Source organism: Hypanus sabinus, chromosome 17 (assembly GCF_030144855.1).
Source record: "Hypanus sabinus isolate sHypSab1 chromosome 17, sHypSab1.hap1, whole genome shotgun sequence".
NCBI lineage: Eukaryota > Metazoa > Chordata > Chondrichthyes > Myliobatiformes > Dasyatidae > Hypanus > Hypanus sabinus.
The window spans coordinates 1,122,387-1,145,304 of record NC_082722.1 but is presented as its reverse complement, the minus strand read 5'-3'; the positions used below and the strand labels follow the sequence as shown (position 1 = coordinate 1,145,304).

The 22,918-nt window shown below is 41.5% G+C and overlaps 1 protein-coding gene across 12 annotated transcripts in view; it reads right to left on the bottom strand.

Annotated features, from left to right (window-relative positions):
* The window catches only part of dnaaf1 (dynein axonemal assembly factor 1), a 180,025-nt gene that overhangs the window by 136,929 nt on the left and 20,178 nt on the right, over nucleotides 1-22,918 (bottom strand). For 10 of the 12 annotated variants that reach the window (XM_059992457.1, XM_059992462.1, XM_059992466.1 and 7 more), the window contains 2 exons: nucleotides 18,287-18,360; nucleotides 11,852-12,011 (listed from right to left, as the gene is read on the bottom strand). In XM_059992457.1, the coding sequence (XP_059848440.1) occupies nucleotides 11,852-12,011; nucleotides 18,287-18,314 (188 nt within the window). In that variant the 5' untranslated portion in view covers nucleotides 18,315-18,360. Of the gene's footprint in view, nucleotides 1-11,851; nucleotides 12,012-18,286; nucleotides 18,361-21,559; nucleotides 21,708-22,918 lie in introns of all 12 variants that reach the window. The other 2 variants (XM_059992465.1, XM_059992459.1) reach the window with 2 other exon arrangements.

Genomic DNA, 22,918 nt, shown 5'->3' with positions numbered 1-22,918 from the left:
CATGCTCAGTGCTGAATAGCAGTCCAGAAATAATATGTTCTAGTGTAAGCTCATGCCAAGTTTCTCTTTATTAAGAAAAAACATAGCATGGTGTCAGAAGTTGGAGTGATGTCTAAACACAGAGTAAATGAATACCATGCATGACTGAGAAATAGACTGTGTTAGTACAAAAGGTGCTAGCAGCAAATGATGAAGAGAAGCAGGCCAGCAAGAGAAGTTGAGAAGATAGTGGCGCGACGGCAGCGTGCATCGGACACTGCAGGATGAATATCTGTTATTTGTAAGTAGGATGTCGTGCACAATCCTGATTTGATGAGGACGGACGTGAAAAGCACGGAGGAACATCCGGTGAAACTTCTGACATGCCTGTTTCACTGCCGCTGCTACTGTGCAATCAAAAAATCTCCGGAGAGGAAAGCCCCGAATCCTCAGCTTTGCCTGTTGCTTGGCGGCTGGGGCCGGGGTCGAAGCGCTGGACAGAGATGGTGCTCGGTGTCGGAGGGCTGGTCGGAGGCTCGAAGTTTTCGGACGGACTCGGAGTTGGCTGTGGTCGGGTGCTTCCAGAGGCTGCATCGGGAAGCTTTGCGGCGCTGAAGGTTCATGGCTGGAATAGCTTTTCTTCCTTCTACCGTCTGCGTGAGATGATGGGCTATCGGGGACTTTGAGACTTTTTTTTACCGTGCCCATGGTCTGCACTTTATCAAATTATGGTATGGCTTTGCACTGTTGTACTTATATGTTATAATTATGTGGTTTTTGTCGGTTAGTCTTGGTCTGTCTTGTGTTTCTGTGATATCATACTGGAGGAACATTGTATCATTTCTTAATGCATGCATTACTAAATGACAATAAATGAGGACTGAGTGGCCTCATAATCTAAAAAAAAGCGAGAGAGCTCATTGTTCCTGAAATTCAGCAGTCACCAAATTCATCAAGAAATTTAGGAGAGAGGCTATGAATTCCCATTGTGGATAAGTTAAGTCCTCCCACACCTTTGCAGCTTACCAGCAGTTTAACTGATAACTGGAAACACTTCAAACAGCAATTTAATATACACTTAGCAGTTAATGGAGCGAGAGGGACCGATGAAAACTGTAAGTGTCTTAGTTCTGCATGTAATTGGTAAAGGGGCTTTGGACATCATAACAGCTTTCAAATTGATGAGACAGTGCTTACAATGAACACTCTGATGACAAAATTTGAGGAGTAAAAACATCATTTTTTTCCCGTGACCAGAAACAAGGTGTTAGCTTTGACCAATACTTAGCTGAGCTACACAAACTAAGTCCCATGAATTTGGTGATTTGTGAAACTCACTAGAGACAGAACAGTTCACGGTACATCAGATAATGGACTTAGAGAAAGAAGGCTGCGGGAAAAAGATTTGAAGCTGGAAGATGCTATGAATGTGCGTAGGGCAACAGAAACCGCACAAGCTAAGGAGGTGAACAGGGCAGACACAACAGTGCACGTTATGAAAACAGAAGAGCAGTGCACAAGGTGTTTCCCAAAGCATCAGCAAAAGCAAAGAGGAACGCTCAAACAGCAAATGTGGAGGTAGTCACATTCCAAAGAAATGTCCTGCTTATGGAAAGTCCTGCAATAATTGTGGGAAGAAGCATCATTCTGCAAAGTGCTAAGAAGCTGGAGCTACCAACAGAAAGGTGCATGTGGTTGATGAGGAAATGGAGAAAGTCTTCGTGGATTCTCTACAGACTGCTGGTACTGGTAAAACTGAATGGAATGTTGTGACTGTGAATGAAACAGTAATTCCATTCAAGCTTCACATCGGAGCCCAAGTGAATCTATTATTCATGGTTGATTACAAGACTCTCACAGTAAAAAGCAAGATTTACCCAGTGAAGTTAAAAAGCTACACTGGGGAGAATGTTCCAGTAAAGGGGGAAGAGGCTGTATAGTGAACTTCAAGCACAAGGAGCAACAGCTAAAGGCACAGCTGTTAATTGTAGAACAAAGTACAGCCAATATTAGGTCTGAGTGCATGTGAAAAGCTCAACCTTGTGAACAGAGTTTTTATAGTGGCTTCACAGACCAAAGAGAGCCAACCAAAACTCATGGAAGAGTACGCAGATGTCTTTGAGAGGCCTGGTATACACAAAATTCATATAGATGAGACAGGCTCCTGTTGTCCATGCATGCAGGAAAGTTACATTTGCACTGAGAGGCAAACTTAAACAAGAACCAACATGCATGGAATGGATAAATGTCAAACAGAAAATAGAAGAACCAACAGATTGGGTGAGCTCACTGGTCATTATGCAAAAGAAAAATGGAACGTTTCAAATATGTCTAGACTCAAGAGATCTCAATGAAACAATCAAGAAAAGCATTTTATTGTCCTAGGTGCCCAGTGGTTCAGTAAGCTTGACACATCATTATGGTTTTGGCAGCTGAAGCTCAATTAGGCAAGAACGAGACAGTGTACTTTTAACACACCATAGGGAAGATATTGCTTTATTTAGCTACTTTATGGGATTCTGTCCACACCAGAAATCTACCTTAAATTCATCCCTATGATATCTGAGGACATACCTAATGTCAAGACCATGATAGATGACATCATCACGTGGGGGCCCACCAAGTAAGAACATGATGCACGACTACGATAAGTGCTTGACATGGCACAGAATGTCAATTTGAAATTAAATAAACTGAATGTGAGTTTGTTGTTAAGACACTAACTTTCATAGGAGATGGCATACTTGAAGAGTGTAATGTGGAAGCAGATTCACAGGTTTGGTAAGTAAGACAGAAGCCACTGACTATGAATAAGCATATTAATTATTTACTTACAAACAGTAAAAAAATACGACTAAACAACTAAGTCCCAGAGTTACACAGACTGAAAAACTAAATATTCAAAAAACATACTTTGCTATGAGTACGCAACTTGAGCATACTTTCACAATGATTCTTCAGCACTGGTTGCAACCTTAGTGTGAAGAGCACATGCAGACAAAACAAAAGAGACTGAGCCTCCCATATGTGCAGTTCTCATATCCCTGAGGTGCCTGAAACTGGACGCCTATGCCACGGCACACAAGACAACCAATAGGAAAGAGCTGCTGCATATTTTAAATGGGCCAATTGATGACTGGCAGGATGGGAGTGGCTTTCAACCAACAAGTAAACTAATCCCCACGTAACAAATAGGGAGTGAAGCCTGACCAAATAAGGACGTCAGCCATTGAGAACATGGAAAGGCCCCAAAACAAACAGGGGAGACATTTCCGAGGAATGGTGACTTACCTAACTAGATTCATCCCTTCACTGTCACCTGTGTCAACATCACCTTGAGCAGTGTAATGAGTGGATTTGGTCTCAAGAGCAAGAAGTGTGTTTCCAGAATCTTGGCAGATGCACCCCAGTACAGCCTTGGAGCAGTATTACTGAGGCAGCATGAAGACACATGGTAACCTGTGGCCTATTCATTAAGGGTTTTAAAAAGTGCAGAAGCCAACTATGCACAGAGAGAGAAACTGCTTCTCACCAGCACATATGGATACCATCAGTAGTACATCTATGGACAAGCTTTTGAAGTGGAGGCAGACCATAAACTACTGGTCTCAAATATGTCCAAACAACTGAATGATTATCCCCTAAGGATACAGTGCATGTTGATATGGCAGCAGAAATATGATGTGAAGGAATCTCAAGGAGACACTCATGGCGTGAGGCACACTTTGGCTTTGCTCCATTCCTTTTATTTCTTTTACCTGTAATCACCCTTAAATGCCTAACTTATACCTACAATAAAGGGGTTGATATTGCAGATATATTCTTCGAGCCTTGATTTTAGTTTGCTGGCAATGTATATTACAGGATGAAAAGCTAAAGATGAGAAAGATTCTAATGGCAACAGCAAGAGCGATGGTGATGCTAAATCACCATCTAAGCAAGTCTCTAAATCTGGATGCAATTTCAAAGCTTCTAAATGAGAAACTAGTTGCAAAACTCAATGCAAAACTCAGCCAAAAATTCTTCTTGCTTGAAGGAATTTTAAAGATGGTTGAGGACAGTATCAAATTGTGTAGACATGAATTAAAACAACAACAAACAATAATTTTAGAGCTCGATGAGGCCGCTCGTCGGAGAGATAGTGGAGCTGAAACTTCGGAACAAAGGTTGTCTTCAACCTTTGTCATTGGACCTCCTGGGGATGATCGTCTGGTCCGACTTGCCCACCAGAAGGATGTGTTCATCTTTCAAGGTCTCAAGTTTCACATCGTTGAAGATTTTGGTACTGAAGTTTTGAGGAAGTGGATGTCTTTTGGATCTATGCTGTCAGAGTTTCATCGAAAAGGTTTCGAACGGGTCTTGTTGTTTCCAGCGTGTTTCAGAGTCGTCTTTACCAATAGTTCTCAACAATTGTTTAAATCTCCAATTAATGCCCAAAATTTCCTTGAGGAGCAGCATGCTGTTCCAGACTAATCAATGTACTGTATTTTTCATCATTTATTCTTATTTGTCTTTTTTTAAAACTAATAATTAGCTTATAGACATGGTTCTTCATAATTTGAGGGTCTTTGCTTTCGATCAGTAGTGTAGGTATTTCCTGTATGTCTAGGTAAACGCTCTTTTTCTTTTTCTGTGATTTTGCTCTCTTTATTACTAATCGTTTGATTTTGAAAGTAATTGACTAAAGGATTTGATGTTTGACTATTTGTTTCTCTATAATTTTTATGGGGAAGCATTCAGTTTTTTTTTTAAAGGTTTTCTTTTTTTTCCAAAATGTCGTTCCGCTTTCTTCTTCCCATGAGACCTTACTCCTTTGATACGTCATTTTCATTCAGTTGTGTTTGAAAACAACTGACAACGCGATTTGGCGCTTGATTTTTTTTTTTGAAATGTTAGTACAACGATACCCTGTTTTATGCTTTAAACTTTTTGTCTTTTTTTTACTACTAGTAACCATTGTAGTCTTATTTTTATGGTAATCTTTTTTTGAATTTGGGTGGTTTTCTCTTAATCATATATCTTTTGGGCTGCCTTCTTGAGCGATGAGGTTAAATTTATTGTTAGTTTGCTTGCTGGCCATTCTTTGGCTTATTTTTGGGCTTTTGCAGGTGAGGGGGGTATTTCTATTTTTACTTTTTGCTGTGTCCTTAGGGGATAATCATTCAGTTGTTTGGACATATTTGAGACCAGTAGTTTATGGTCTGTCTCCACTTCAAAAGTTTGTCCATGTTGATAAGGCGGCAGAAATATGATGTGAAGACAATCTACACACTGGGAAAATATATGTTTGCTGTTGATGCGCTGTCTTAAGCGGACAAGAAAAGAGTGACTAAGAGATTAATGCAGATATACAGGCCTATACACCCCCATTCCAGTATCTCCTAATAGATCAGTGAAGATTAGGAAAGCAGCAGGGACAAATGAAACAGTGAGAGTACTCAAAAAATACAATATGAAAATGATGGCCAGCAGCTAGGAATGACTGTCCAGTGTGTATTTGGAATTACTGGGCATGCAGAGCTGAAATGTCAGTAGTGAAAGATACAGTGGTCAAAGTGTATGGGTTTGTGATTCTAGTGTCACTATGGAAGGAAATGGTCCAGAAGATGTATGAAAGGCATCTCAGTGCAGAAAAATGTAAACGTAGGGCTCGTGAACTGATGTGCTGGCCAAGAATGAACCAAGACATCAGCCAGACCACTGCTTCATGTGAAATATGTCTTACCTGCAGTCCAAAGCAGAAAGCAGAACCACTTACACCAGACCTTCTTCCTGGCATGCCACCATTCAAAGTTGGAGTGCATATGATTGATTGTAATGGGAAGAGTCATATTATTGTAATAGACTACTTTCCAAATTACCCAGAGGTTGAAACACTGCAAACAACAACCAGTAAAGCAGTCATTACCTTCCTGAAAGCTGTGTTTGCGAGGCATGGTGTTACAGGTGAAGTAGTATCAGGCAATGGTCCACAATTTTTGAGCTACGAATTTGAGTCCTTTGCCAGTAATTGGGGTTAGACCTAAAACTTCAAGCCCACATCATCTAAAATCTAATCGTCCAGCAGAGAGTTCATCAAGGTAGTGAATGGCCTCAGCAAGATGGAGGAGAGGATTTCCACAAAATTCTGATAATTTACAGAGGTGTGCCGTTGTAGAATAGCTTTTCACCAGCCCAAATGCTGATGGACTGATGCATGAAAACCTATTAACAACTAAAGGAGCACACAAGGTCAAATTGACTAAAGTGAAAGGGAAAGAAAAAGAGAAACAGTATCACAACAAGACTACAAAAAGCCTACCAGCCCTGAGCCTAGAGATCAAGTGTGAGTCCTAGCTCATGATTTTGGCACATGGTCCCAACAAGGATATGTTCAAGAGATAGTAGCTCCACATTCCTACCAGATCCAGACTGGGTGAGGGACACCTCTGAGATGGAACCATGTGGATCTACAACCACATGCTCTAGCCCATAGCTATGACACATCACCTGCCATACACCAAAGGGGCCAACAGATGTAAAAAAAAAGAACATGTTGATCAGAGTTCTCAGAAAAACACAAATATTAACACAATAAATGAAAGCAATACACCTGTGAAACAAATAGCAACCAAAAGGGATCATTCAAAAAATGGAGTTTAGGTATTAATGCTGGAGTAATAAAATGGATTCAACAGTGGCTAGATGGGAGATGCCAGAGAGTAGTGGTGGATAATTGTTTATCAGGATGGAGGCTGGTGACTAGCAGGGTGCCTCAGGGATCTGTTTTGGGCCCAATGTTGTTTGTAATATACATAAATGATCTGGATGATGGGGTGGTAAATTGGATTAGTAAGTATGCCGATGATACTAAGGTAGGAGGTGTTGTGGATAATGAGGTGGGTTTTCAAAGCTTGCAGGGAGATTTATGCCGGTTAGAAGAATGGGCTGAACGTTGGCAGATGGAGTTTAATACTGAGAAGTGTGAGGTTCTACATTTTGGCAGGAATAATCCAAATAGAACATACAGGGTAAATGGTAGGACATTGAGGAATGCAGAGGAACAGAGAGATCTAAAAATAACAGTGCATAGTTCCCTGAAGGTGGAGTCTCATGTAGATAGGGTGGTGAAGAAGGCTTTTGGAACGCTGGCCTTTATAAATCAAAGCATTGAGTACAGAAGTTGGAATGTAATGTTAAAATTGTACAAGGCATTGGTAAGCCCAAATTTAGAATATTGTGTGCAGTTCTGTTCACCGAATTATAGGAAAGATACCAATAAATTAGAGAGAGTGCAGAGACGATTTACTAGGATGTTACCTGTGTTTCAGCACTTAAGTTACAGAGAAAGGTTGAACAAGTTAGGTCCCTATTCATTGGAGTGTAGAAGGTTGAGGGGGGATTTGATCGAGGTATTTAAAATTTTGAGAGGGATAGATAGAGTTGATGTGAATAGGCTGTTTCCATTGAGAGTAGGGGAGATTCAAACAAGAGGACATGATTTGAGAGTTAGGGGGCAGAAGTTTAAGGGAAACACAAGGGGGTATTTCTTTACTCAGAGAGTGATAGCTGTGTGGAATGAGCTTCCTGTAGAAGTAGTAGAGGCCAGTTCAGTTGTGTCATTTAAGGTAAAATTGGATAGGTATATGGACAGGAAAGGAGTGGAGGGTTATGGGCTGAGTGCGGGTAGGTGGGACTAGGTGAGATTAAGAGTTCGGCACGGACTAGGAGGGCCGAGATGGCCTGTTTCCGTGCTGTGATTGTTATATGGTTTGTTATATGGTTATTAAACAACCTCAGAGACTAATTGAAAGATGCTGTGTGGATAAGGGACTGCATTGCTCATTACAATACAAGTTGATAATTCAAAAAAAAGGACCAGCTAAGAATGTAGATATTTTTGTTAGAAAGGATTATTGTTCCTTGTAGGTTTATGAGGACATAGTACTGTGTTTGTTTTTCTTTTAAGGGGAAAGTTGCATTATTATGTATGCATAATAAAGTACTTCAGTTCCCAGAGGGCAACGTGAGTGGTTTCAGACAGAATTGGAAACTATGACGATGAGCTGATCACATACGCTCAGTGCTGAACAGCAGTCCAGTAATAAAATGTTCTAGCGTAAACCCATGCCAAGTTTGTCTTTATTAAGGACACACATAACAAATACCAATTAACCAGTATGTCTTTGAAATGCAGAGGAAACTGGAGCATCTAGAGGAAACCAACATGCTCATGGGAAGAACGTTCAAACCTCCTTATAGAGGACGCAAAACTGAACTCCAAACCCTAATGCCCTGAGCTGTAAGAGCATTGCACTAACCACTACACTATTGTGGTGCCCCAGAGGAACCCATGTAGAATATTACATTTATTTCCTGTACTTCTGTTCTCACCACCTCACTTCAAAAGAAGTAGGATAGAGTTCCCTGGTCCTCACCTTCCACCCCACAGCCTCCACATTCAGCAGATCATTTTACCTAAATGCCACTCAATTCCATCACCAGATCTCCTCACATGCCAACAACTGGTTCCATCTCACAGTATTTTCCCAAGTAACCACAAGAAATGTCTGTTCCCTTTCCATTGTACAGAGATCCAAAACAGTCTTTCCAGGTGAAGTAGCACTTCTACCAGTCTGGTATAAAGCATTAGGCATTGAAACTGTGGTCTGCTTACTAAAGATATTAGCCACAGATTATGAGACCACATTGAACAGGATCTGCATTGACAAACATGAGAAAGTCTGCAGATGCTGGAAATACAAAAAACACACACATGCACACAAAATGCTGAAGGAACTCAGCAGGTCAGGCAGCTTCTATGGAAAAGAGTCAACAGTCAACATTTTGGGCTGACACCCTTCATCAGGATCTGTATTCAGTTCCCAAAAGTGATCCTGAGCTTCCTATTGCACACTATTCTCATTCTTCATCCCACATCCACTTGGATCCATCTGCCTGTGATCTCCTACTCAATTTTAATGAAGCCCAACACCATTTCAGAAAAAGCAACCCATTTTCCACCTGGACACATTACAGTCTTTCAGAATCAATGTTGTAACATACAACTTCTGGTGACACACTTCCTTTTCGTTTTTTCACTGGTCATTTTGCAGTGGTATTGGCTCAGCTTTTCTGTCTCCACTTACACCATCTGATCTACTGCAAGTCTGACAAACCAGCATTTCACCAAATATTACACTTTCTTTGTTCTATCACCTTCAAACTGCCCTTGTCAACTACATTACCTCTACAACTTTTCCCATGGAAACGCTGTATCACAAGTATTCCCTTTGGCCTTTCTATCCCTTCACCCACTTCTTGGCAACTTAAAATTAACTTAATTTTCTCTCTTTCCATTTTCTAAAGAAGGGTTTCAATCTGAAATATTTTTCCTTCCACAGGTGATGTCTGGCCTATTGAGTATTTCCAGCATTTGCTGGGTTTTAATTCATTCTCATTTGTTACCTGCAGACAAGAATTCCAATAGTTTCCTCGCCGATTCCCTCATACTACTTTCTTCAGAGCCACATGCTTCAGAGATGACTTGTGCCCAAGTCTTGTTCCTTCACTTCTCCTGTGTTCAATGACTTGTATCAACTCCTGCTCAATGATTCAGTTTTCAAATTCTCATTATTGGCCCATGCCCATTCCATTTCCTTTCTCTATAAGCTCTTCCCATCCTCCAAAGTGTTTTGACAGACAGACATACTTTATTGATCCCGAGGGAAATTTGGTTTCATTACAGCCGCGCCAACCAAGAATGATGTAGAAATATAGCAATATAAAACCATAAATAATTAAATAATAATAAGTTTATCATGTCAAGTGGAAATAAGTCCAGGACCAGCCTATTGGCTCAGGGTGTCTGACACTCCAAGGGAGGAGTTGTAAAGTTTGATGGCCACAGATAGGAATGACTTCCTATGACGCTCAGTGGAATGAGTCTCTGGCTGAATGTACTCCCGTGCTTAACCAGTACATTATGGAGTGGATGGGAGTCATTGTCCAAGATGGCATGCAACTTGGACAGCACCCTCTTTTCAGACACTACCGTCAGAGAGTCCAGTTCCACCCCCACAACATCAATGGCCTTACAAATAAGTTTGTTGATTCTGTTGGTGTCTGCTACCCTCAGCCTGCTGCCCCAGCACACAACAGCAAACAGGATAGCACTGTCCACCACAGCCTCGTAAAACATCCTCAGCTTCATCCAGCAGATGTTAAAGGACCTCAGTCTCCTCAGGAAATAGAGACAGCTCTGACCCTTCTTGTAGACAGCCTCAGTGTTCTTTGACCAGTCCAGTTTATTGTCAATTTGTATCCCCAGGTATTTGTAATCCTCCACCATGTCCACACTGACCCCTTGAATGGAAACAGGGGTCACCAGTGCCTTAGCCCTCCTCAGGTCCACCACAAGCTCCTTGGTCTTTTTCACATTCCTTCAATTGGAAATCCCAGACTGTCTGCTCACATTTATTGGTGATGTTTACAACTAACAAAACTATACCTTCTAAGTTTCTATCCCTATATCTGACTACCTTTCTATCTCTGCGCTCTTTTCAAACCACTCATTGACCAATTGCTTACTCATCTACCCAAACACAGCATTATGTTAAATTTGGTTTGACAAAACTACTGTAAAGTGTCCCAAGGTGTTTTATTTCACCAAAGTCATAATATAAAAACATATTCATTGTTGTCAACTGTAGAATGTCATTCCCCAACAAAGAATTCGTAAAACACGTAAGCAGTGCATGTGACTAAATGTAACTCTTCTCTATTATTCATTCCACCTCAGTTGGAGATGCTGCATGCAAATTTTTTCTCAATTTCTTATCAGGACTTAGCCATTATAGGCAATGCCACCACTTATCACCCATTGCTAACTGCCCTTGGGGAGGTGGTGGTGAGCCTTCTTGAACAAGTACTGTCATCAACAGGTAAGTACTCCAAGGGTAAGAATTTTCAGATCTATAACATGCAAATATGAAGAAAGAACCACTGACTTCCAAGTCAAAATGGTGTGTGTCTTCAAAGAGAGGCCTGAAATTGATGGTGCTCCATGCACTTGTTGCACTCATACTCCTTGGTATTCAACATCTGGGAAAAGAGCCAAGGGCAATGACTGCAGTGTACTTTATAGACACTGTGTACCAGTGGTAGAGGGAATAGATACTAAGAGTGATTGATGGTCTCTCAGTAAAGCAGGTTGTTTTCTTCTTTTACACTTAAGAGCTTTTGACACAGAACTCATCTCAGTAAGTTGAGTATGTACCTTTAATCTCCTCATTCATTGTAGATGGTGGAAAGGCCTTGGTGACAGGATGTGAGCTACTGCGAGGTTCCAAACCTCTGACCTATTCTGATGAATTTCTTATTAATGGTGTTGTATAGGATATTTACGGTACAGAATGCAGTCAGTAAAATGCCACTCAACAGTAAGAATCAGAGGTTTGACTCTCTCATGTTGAAGATGGCCACTACCTGGAAGCTTTGTGGGGCGAATGTTACTTGCTATTTTTTAAGCCATGTCTGAACATTAGCGAGAGCTTGCAGCAAGTCATTATGGCCAGTTACATTTACTAAGGTAACTTATCTAAATTTCAAAATACATCTCACTTCATCCTCTTTTGCTATACAACTGTAACTTAGAAAACTGATTTAAATAAATATTTAAAGAAATATGATAGTTTGCAACGCCAAAAGAAAGCTACAGGAAAATACGACCATTTGGATGTCTCTTTCAAACCTTAAGAAATGTACATTTTATGGATAAAATGTAACCAACAAAACAAGCCATCAAAAAACTTTTGATATTAAAGTGGGACACACTGTACACATTTTGAACCACAGAAACAATATCTGTGACTTAATAGTAAAAGTGCCTCACCTTGGCTCCAAGTCTTTGGCTTTCTCCTGATGTTCTGTGGAACCGACAGCATTTATCTCCATGACCTTAGTCTCTTCCTTCTCAGACAGATGGTTCCCTGCATACTTCTCATCATTTCTCACCAGATCTGTCCCTTCAGCAGAGGAAATGTGCTCATTGGCTAAAACACAAGATTTTAAAAAGTTGAGATTCATGTGTTTACTCTATCTCACTTAAATATGCTCTGGTTGCCAAACAAAGAGGGATATGAAATGTTTACGTAAAGTCCAACATCACAGAGTATTACTGAGGAATATATGAATGTATCTGCATACATCCAGGAATGGATGAGACAAACAAAGTAATAATTGAGAATGCTGTGAGAAATATTAGCATCACTATGGATCATGTGCATGCAGAAGGGATTAGTTTAATTTGGCATTATGCTCAGCCGAAGGGCCTATTGCTGTACAGTACTGTTCAAAGTTCTATCTAATGTGGGTCTGGGACTTAATTCAGCATGCCATGAAAATCAGGAATTATTTCTGATTTATTAGGGTGTACGGATTATATCATTAACTCTTCCTTTGAGGATGGGATGTACTTAAAGCTTTTCCAAAGGTACTGCTAAGTACTTTTCATTAAGGCATTTGATAAGGTTGGCTGCTACATGTAAAGGCATATGGAATTGTATACGAGCTGATTAATTGGATCCAAAATTGTCTTGATGATTGGAGACAGAGGCAGTGGTGGAAGAATGGTTTTCTGATTAGTTTATGGCTTAGTATACTGCAGTGATGGATTCTGGGACAGATTCTATTGGTGATAAAAATTAACAACTTAAGTGAGAATGTAAGCAGTATGATTAGTATGTTTCAAGATGACATGAAACTCATTGGAGATGTGAATTGCATGGAAGTTCATCTAAAACAGGATATGATCAAATAACAAATTGGGCACACCATCCGCAGACGGAAATATAATCCCAACAAGTGTGGTGGGGTAATGCCTTTTGAAAAGTCAAATGGGGGAGGACATTAATGGTGAATGATAGGACACATCAGCACATCCCATTTTAGATACGGGGCCCAAAACAGTTCACAATACTCCAAGTGAGGGCTCACCAACACCATATAAATTCTTAACATTACATATTACATCCTTGCTTTTATATCCTAGCCCCCTCAAAATCAATGCTAATATTCCATTTATCTTCCTCACCACTGACTCAATCTGCAAATTTACCCTTAGGGAATCCTGCACAAAAGCTCCTAAGTCCCTTTGTACCTCAGATTTTTGAACTTTCTTTCCATTTCAAAAATACTCTATGCTTTTATTTCTTCTACCATACTGCATGACCATACACTTCCTGAAATTCCATCTGCCACTTCTTTGCCCATTCTCCTAATTTGTCTAATTCCTCCTGCAGCCTCTCTGATTCCTCAACACTGCCTGCCCCTCTACCTATCTGTGTGTCATCCACAAACTTGGTCACAAAACCATCAATTCCCTCATTCAAATCATTGACGCATAAAGTGAAAAGTAGTAGTCCCAAGGCAGAGCCTTGCAGAACACAGCTTGTTACTGGCAGCCAACCAGAAAAGGCTCCCTTTATTCCCATTCCTTACCTCCTGCCAATCAGCCAATGCTTTACCCATGCTAGTATCTTTCCTGTAATACCATGTGCTCTTAACTTGTTAAGCAGTCTCATGTGTGGCACCTTATCAAAGACCTTCTGAAAATCCAAGTACACAACTTCCACCAATTTTCTGTTGTCTATCCTGCTTGTTATTTCTGCAAAGAATTCCAACAGATTTGTCAGGCAAGATTTTCCCTTATCGAAGCCACGCTGACTATGACCTATTTTATCATGTGCCTCCAAATAACACAAAACCACATCCCTAACAATGGACCCCAACATCTTCCCAACCACTGAGGTCAGACTAACTGGCCCGTAATTTCCTTTCTTCGGTCTCTTCCTTCTTGAAGAATGGAGTAACATTTACAATTTTCTAGTCCTCCAGAACCATGCCAGAATCCATTGATTCTTGAAAGACCACTGCTAATGCCTCCACCATCTTTTCAGCCAGGGTTCTTTCAGAAATCATATCCTGTTTTAGATGAACTTCCATGCAATTCACATCTCCAATGAGTTTCATGTCATCTTGAAACATACTAATCATACTGCTTACATTCTTTCAGAACCCTGGGTGCAGACCATCTAATCCAGGTGACTTATCTACCTCCAGACCTTTCAGTTTCCCAAGCATCTTCTCCCCAATAAATGGCAACCACTCACTTCTTCCCCTTGACACACTCGAAATTCCGGCATACTGCTAGTGTCTTCCTCAGTTAAGACTGATGCAAAATACTTATTCAGTTAGTCTATTTCCTTGTCCCCCATTACTACTTCTTCAGCATCATTTTGCAGCAGTCCTATATCTACTCTTGCCTCTCCTTTACAATTTATATATCTGAAGAAATTTTTGGTCTTTAATACTATTGCATAGTCTTTGTATTCTATCTTTACATTTGTAATCTAATCTTTATGACTATTATTTTCCTTCTGTTGGTTTTTGAAAGCTTCCCAATCCTCCAACTTTCCACAAATTTTTGCTTTATTAAATGCTCTCTCATTGACTTTTATGTTGACTTTGACTTCTCTGGTCAGCCATGGTTACACATTTCTGCCTTTAGAATTTAGAATTTTTTGGGATGTATCCATCCTGCACCAAAAACTCCAGCCATTGTCACCCTGCCATCATCCCTTTAGGGCTCTTTTCCAATCAATTTAGGCCAGCTCCTCTCTCATTCCTCTTAATTTCCTTTACTCCACTATAGTACTGATATATCTGACTTTAGTTTCTCTTTCTCAAACTGCAGGGTGAATTCTGTCAGATTATAGTCACTGTTTTCTAAGGGATTATTTATCTTAAACTCTTTGATTGGTTCCAGTTCATTGCACAACAACTAATCCAGAATACCTGATCCCCTTGTGGGCTCAAACTCAACAATTCAGGAACAGTTTTCTGAATGGACATTGAACCCATGAACACTACCTCACTACTACTTTCTTTCTATTTTTGCTCTACTTAGTTAACTCACTAATATATACACACACACACTCACTCAGAAGGCCAGGCAGCACTTATGGAAAAGAGTATAGTCAATGTTTTCGGCTGAAACCAAAGGTGGGGTGAGAGAAGAGGGAAACACAAGGTGATAGGTGAAACCGGGAAGGGGAGGGGTGAAGTAAAGAGCTGGGAAGTTGATTGGTGAAAGAGATCCAAGCATTTTGTGAGCGTTGCTTGTATTTCTAGCATCTGCAGATTTGCTCTAGTTGTATTTTATATATATACCTATAGTAATTCATAGTTTGTTTCTTTATTATGCTTTGCATTATACTGCTGCTGTAAAGCCAACAATTTTCAAGACACATGCCGGTGATATTAAACCTGATTCTGATTCCAGCATCAATCTGATTTACCCAATCTACCTGCATATTGAGATCCCCTATGACTATCTTAACATTTTCCTTTTGACATATATTTTCTGTCTCCCATTGTAATTTGTAGACCACCTCTTTGCTACTGCTTGTATATAAGGTCTGTATATAACTCCCATCAGGGTCTTTTTACCCTTGCAATTTCTTAGCTCGACCCACAATGATTCTATACTTTCCAATCCTATGTCACCTCTTTCTAAATCTTTGATTTCATTTTTTACCAACAGAGCCACCCCACCATCTCTGCCTACCCGGCTGTCCTTTCGATATGATGTGCATTCTTGGACATTAAGCTCCCAGCTAATATCTTCTTTCAGCCACGGTTCAGTAATGCCCACTACATCTAACATGCTAATCTGTAACTGTGCTGCAAGTTCAACTACCTTATTCCATTTACTGCTTGCATTCAACATAGCACCTTCAGTGCTTAATTCATCCTCTTTTTAATTTTGTCTTCCCTTTACATTGCAACTCATCCCGTTGACTGCAGTTTTGTCCTACCATCAAGCTTCTCCTTGCTAATGGTTTCATTACACACTGTCTCTGCTTGTAAGCCAACCACCCCACTCTCAGTCCTCTCACTCCGACTTCCATCCCCTTGCCAAATTAGTTTAAACCTTCTCAAACAGCTCTAGCAAACCTGCCCACCAGGATATTGGTTCCCCTTGGGTTCAGGTGTAACCTGTCCCTTTTCTACAGGTTGTACTCTCCCCAGAAGTGACCCCAATGTTCCAGAAATCTGAACCCCTGTTCCCTTCAACAGTTCCTCAGTCACGCATTCATCTGTCAAGTCATCCTATTTTTCCCCTCACTTGCACATAGTATAGGAGCAACGCAGAGGTTACTACCTGGAGGTCCTGCTTCTCAGCTTTCTACCTAGCTCCCTAAAATCTCTCTTCAGGAACTCCTCTTCTTTCCTACCTACATTATTAGTCCCAATATGTACCAAGACTTCTAGCTGCTCACCCTTCCCCTTTTGAATGTTGTGCATTCAATCCGAAACATCCCTGGCCCTTGCACCTGACAGGCAACATACCATGCAACTGTCATCATCGCGCCCATGGAATTTTATCTCTATTCCTCTAACTATGGATGTAATAATGAAAACTATTTGAATGAAAAAGTTGGCATGGATATTAATGAATTTCAAGAGTAGGCACAGTGCACATGAGAGGAATATTTTATATAATGGAACAGGTTCCTATGCAATTTATATTATAGAATGTTAAACCATGAAACATAGGAACAGAATTAGGCCATTTGTTCCATCCGAGGCTGCTCTACTATTTCATCATGGTTGATCCATTTTTCCTCAGCCCCAATCTCCTGCCTTCTCCCCGTATCCTTTCATGCTCTGACCAATCAGGGATCTATCAACCTCTGCCTTGAATATACATACGGACTTGGCCTCCACGGCTGCCTATGGCAACAAATTCCACATATTCCCCACTCTCTGGCTAAAGATATTTCTCGTCTCCGTTCTAAAAGGATGTCCCTCTATTCTGAGGCTGTGTTTTCTGGTCTTAAACTCTCCCACCATAGAAAACATCCTCTCCACATTCACTCTATCATGGCCTTTCACCATTTGATAGGTTTCAATGAGGTCACCCTTCATTCTGCTGAATTCCAATGAATACAGGCCCAGAGCCATCAAACGCTATTCATGTGACAAGCCTTTCAATGCTGGAATCATCTTCCTGAATTTCCTCGGTTTCAGCACATCCTCTAAGATGAGAGGCCGAAAATTGGTCACAGTACTGTAACTGAGGCCTCAGCAGTGCTTTATAAAGTCTCAACATTACATCCATGCTTTTATATTCTAGTCCTCACATTTGCCTTCCTCACCACAGACTCAACCTGCAAATTAACCTTTAGGGAATCCTGGACAAGCACTCCCAAGTCCCTTTGCACCTCCATTTTTGTATTTTCTCTCCATTTGGAAAATAGTCAACGTTTCATGTCTTCTACCAAAATGCATGACCATATTCCAGCTGTCATTTCTTTACCCGTCATCCTAATCTGTCTCAGGCCTTCTATAGCCTGCTACTGTGATAATGGAGAATACCATTGTCAGAGACTTTTTTTTACTGTAATCAGCATTTCGGATACATGCAGCAGTACTGTAATGCTGGACCTTTTCTCCAAGTTGGATTATAGGATGTCTACAGCAGTTGGTAGCCAATCAGCCAACAGTTATTCCCAACACCCTGTTCCCTGCAGTATCAGCAGAGCTAGTTACATTTTTGTTCAAAAATGCACCAGAGAAAACATTGCAGGACCAAAGACGCTACCGTTGAGAGACCTTTACTACAGAGATTGGTGCCTGTACCCCAATGCATGACCTGCATCAAAGATTTAGTTGAACCCTATTGCAGGTTGGGCACAGCCCTGCTGAGACTAGTCCTGGAACATCGTGTAAAGGGCTAGTCTAAGAACAAATATACTTGCGATAGACAATGTGGAGAAAGTTCACCAGCTTGTTTTCTTCTTGGGCAGGTATTGTTTCACAAGAACAAATTAAGGATTGTTCTCCTAGTTTGTAAGGAGTCACAGCCTCAAAGTATGAGGATCAGCCATTCAGGATTAAAATAAGATTTCTTTTTAAACACAGAGGGTAGTAAATCTTTGGATTTTTCCATCCAAGAGGGCTGTAGAGGGGTTGTCTAAAACATTAATATATATTTAGACATTAAGGGAATTGAGGGATTTGAATATGAAACAGGAAAGCAATCTCCTACTTCTACTTTTTCCGTGGCCCACAATGTAAAAAATAATCCAGCAGGAAGACTGGGTGAATTACATGATTTATTATCCAATGAGTAATATTCTGTCAACATTCATAAACTGTAAATGGCCTGAAAGGAAATGATACATTTATATCATCCACAAAACTTGCTTGGTAGCAGCTGCAGGAAGCCAGAGGTTTGTTCATCGATTCAAAGGCTACTCACCCTGATAGTCCATAGTTGCTGTTTGCATTTTTCTAATTTCCACTATGGGCAAGGCAAACGGTGAGATAACTGATCTGCAGTGTAAAAAGCAAATTTAAAAAATGCAAGCACATATAATGTTACATCACACTTTGACTAATGCTGATGGTATAACATCAGAATGAATCAAACTTTTATCAGTGCCAACTTCTGTGGTCGATAAACGACATATTACAGTAACTCTTTAAAAATATTCTGACCCATCACTGAAAGAAAACCAAACTCACTTTACTTCTTTCACAGAAACTTTAAACAGCTTTTTGTCATTTCATAAAGAGTTTCCTGAATGGCCTCTTGGGGGGAGGGGGGAGTGGGGGGCAGCTGGGAATGGTCAAAGATAGGGAAGGGATTTATGGTGCAGTATGATGTTGGAAAGATAATGTTATGGCACACACCCAACCACACCAGTTTCCAGCATTTAGATATTATAATTGTCCAGAATATGGATAGTAGGTGCAGCCCCTTTAAAGGTTCAGGACCGTCCCACGAATTGGCAATTATCTTTTGGGCACTAAGAATTGAGTATTTAATGAGCACCTGAACTGTGGTGCTTAACTAGAGATATCGTCTAGCGGTTTGATTTTGCTCAGTTCCTGGTCCAGCTTAATACCATGCCTCAATTCCAGCATCAGATACTCCAGTACTTGGGTCCAAACCATCCTCATCAAGGTCTCTCGTCATAGTATGATTGAGCCAACATAGATCAGTGGGGTATAGAACATAGAAACCTACAGCATGTTACAGGCCTTTCGGCCCACAATGTTATGCCGGCCATGAAGTAGTTGGCATTGAGTATTGCCGACGACTCTAGAAACTGCCTAGAATTTCTCTACCGCATAACCCTTTACTTTTCTAAGCTCCATGTACATATCCAAGAGTCTCTTAAAAGATCCTATTGTATCGCCTCTACACCCATCGCTAGCAGTGCATTCCATGCACCCACCACTCTCTGTGTGAAAAACTTACATCTGCCATCTCCTCTGTATCAACTTCCAAGCACCGTCAAACTATGGTCCCTCGTGTTAGCCAATTCAGCCCTGGGAAAAAGCCCTGGATCAATGCTTCTCATCATCTTATACACCTCAATTAGGTTACCTCTCATTCTCCATCGCTCCAAGGAGAAAAGGTCAAGTTCACTCAACCTATTCTCTTAAGACATCCTCTCCAATCCAGGCAACATCTTTGTAAATTTCCTCTGCACTCTCTCTATAGTATCCTCATCCTTCCTGTAGTGAGGTGACCAGAACTGAAGACAGTACTCCCAAACGAGGTCTAACTCAAGTCGTGGCTGATGAAAGCCAACACACCATATGCCTTCTTAACAACACTGTCAACCCGCGCAACAGCTTTGAGTATCCTATGGACACAGACTCCAAGATCTCTCTGATCCTCCACACTAATATAATATTATATTACCATTATAACATTAATTAATATTACCATAATAACATTAATACTTTGATACTCAAAGCCGCTGTGCAGGTTGACTGTGTGGTGAACAAGGCACACAGTGCATTGGCGTTCATCAACCGTGGGATTGAGTTCAAGAGCTGAGAGAGGTAATGTCACAGCGGTATAGGACTCTAGTCAGACCCCACTTGGAGTACTGTGCTCAGTTCTGGTCACTCTACTACAGGAAGGATGTGGAAACTATAGAAAGAGTGTGGAGGAGATTTACAAGGATGTTGCCTGGATCGGGGAGCTTTCCTTATGAGAACAGGTTGAGTGAACTCGGCCTTTTCTCCTTGGAGCAGTGGAGTACAAGAGGTGACCTGATAGAGGTGTACAGGATGATGACAGGCATTGATCAAGTGGATAGTCAGAGGCTTTTTTCTCCCCAAGGCTGAAATGGCTAACACAAGAAGGCACATTTTTAAGGTGCTTTGAAGTAGGTATAGAGGAGATGTCATGGGTAAGTTTTTTTCAAATGCAGAAAGTGGTGACTGTGTGGAATGAACTGCCGGTGACAGTGGTGGAGGCGGGTACGATGGGGTCTTTTAAGAGATTCCTGGATAGGTACATGGAGCTTAGGAAGACAGAGGACTATGGGTAACCCTCGATAATTTCTAAAGTACATGTTTCGCACAGCATTGTGGGCTGAAGGGCCTGCATTGTGCTGTAGGTTTTCTATGTTTCTAGCTCCTCTAACTCTATGCACAAGTTTCCACTTTCACACCTAATTGGTCCTCTTCTCACATGGTTTGACCTCTTGCTCTTCACATACTTGTAGAATGCCTTGGGGTTTTCCTTAATCCTGCTCACTAAAGCCTTCTCATGACCCGTTCTAGCTCTCCTAATTTCATTCTTAAGCTCCATCCTGGCAACCTTGTAATTTTCTAGAGCTCTAACAGTATCTAGTTTCTTGAACCTTTCGTATGCCTTCTTTTTCTTCTTAACTAAATTTTCTACATCCTTTGTACACCATGGTCTTTTACCCTACTACTGTATCCTCTTCCTGTCTCAATGGTACATACCTATGCTGAATGCCATGCAAATTTTCCCTAAACATTTGCCGCATTTCTGCTGTGCATTTCCCTGAGAGCATCTGCTCCCAATTTATACTCCCAAGTTTCTGCCTAATAGTATCATATTTCCTCCTATCCTAATTAAATGTTTTCCCAAATCGTCTGTTCCTATCCCTCTCCAGCACTACGGTAAAGGAGATAGAGTTGTGATCACTACCTCCAAAATGCTCTCCCACCGAGAGATCTGACACCTGACCAGGTTCATTTCCCAATACCAGATCAAGTACAGTCTCTCCACTAGTTGTCTTATCTACATATTGCGTCAGGAAACCATCCTGAACATACCTAACAAACTCCACCCTATCCAAACCCCTTGCCCTAAGGAGATGCCAATCAATATTAGGAAAGCTAAAAATCACTCAATTACCTCATTATTTTTGCACCGTTCCAGAATCTTCCTCCCTACCTGCTCCTTGATGTCTGTTACTACTGAGGGGGTGTGGGGAGAGGGTCTCTCAAAACCATCCAGTGGACTTATTGTCCACTTCCTGTTTCTGAATTGCCTCCCAGATGATCCTTAGTTCATCCAATTCCAGCTCCTTAATGCTGTTTTTCAGGAACTGGAGTTGGCTGCACTTCGCACAAATGTAGTCATCAGGAAGACCATCATGGTTTCACATATCACAGTCAAGCAGCTGCTACGGGTAGCAAGAGCAAGAGGATTTCCAGACAGAACCTGAAGATACACGACCTCGAGGCCGGTGCTTACCAGCTATCACAAAGGTGACAGAGTCACTCAGGTAAGGCTGTCGGTCACTCTGTACACGTTCTGACGCCAGAGAGATTTGATGGAGACCCAGCGTCTTGCCGCAGCTTCCTCATTCAGTGCTCATTCAAACTCCAGCTGTCCCAGTTCCCTTCAAAGAGTGGAAAAGTGGCCTTCATTATCTCTCTCATGAGCAGGAGAGCCCTTGCTTGGGCCACCACACGATGGGAATGACAGTCAGAGACCTGTGCTGATTCGAAGAAATGCATGACCACCATAAGAAAGGTATTTCATTGATCCTCCAGCACAAACAGAGACTCAGACATTCTGATGAAGCTGCATCAGGAAAGTTGGTCAGTGGCCAACTACACTATTGAGTTCCAAACTTTGGCTCAAGAGAGTGGTTGGAAGGGGGAAGCTTTGGCCACTTTGTTCTGGCACGGACTCAAAGATGAAAAAAGGGTGCCCTCACCTTGAGAGACCCAACAGGGGATTTAGAGGTCCTCATCACCTGATTAGATTCCCGGGCTAGATTCACCTTGACAATCTAGCAAAGCATGAAGGACTACATCATGAAGCCGAAGGAGGCTAGCCCAATCCACAGTGGTTTCACCACGCTCCCTGATCAAGGACCATGACCAGCCAGACTCGTGCGTATCAGAATCAAGCCTGCTTCTATTACTGTGGGCCAATGTCCAAAGCTGCTGCCACCTGGAGAACTGCTAAGACCATCCAGGAGGACTATGATGGTAGCAGCCACTACTCCCAATCCTATGGATTCTGGTTTCGAGCTGAAGGAGGAGTTCACCAGGGTAAGAACTTGAAGCAGGAGAAAGTTTTTGTGGACTCTGGGGCAGCAGGTAATTTCCTGGACTTAGGAACTGCCCGTTGGCTCGACATATCACTGTGAGAGTTGAGCCAGTCCATGCCCACAAATGGCTTGGATGGCTGCCCAGTAGGTTCCGGGCAGAACCAGCATTAGACTGTGGTCTTGCAGATGAGGATAGGGGATTATGTGGAAGACATTAGTTTGTACATCATTGACTCACTACTCATACCCCTGATCCTTGGGTACAGTAGGGTGCCAGCATAACCCATACATGGACTGAAGGGAGGGGAGGATCATTGCTTGGTCTGATTATTGTTTGCAGCATGGTGTTCCAACTCCCAGACTCCCTCGAGAGGAATGACCTCAAGGGACAGACTTCAGTGTGAGGTAAGCCAAAGCCTAAGGGATCCAACCGCCAGGTCCAGACCAAAGGGAAGACTTCTAAACACAGACCCTTGGAGCCCGTTCCCAGAGGTACAAGGACCATCTGTTACACCTCATTAACATCGCCTGCGGATGCAACAGAGTCCAGT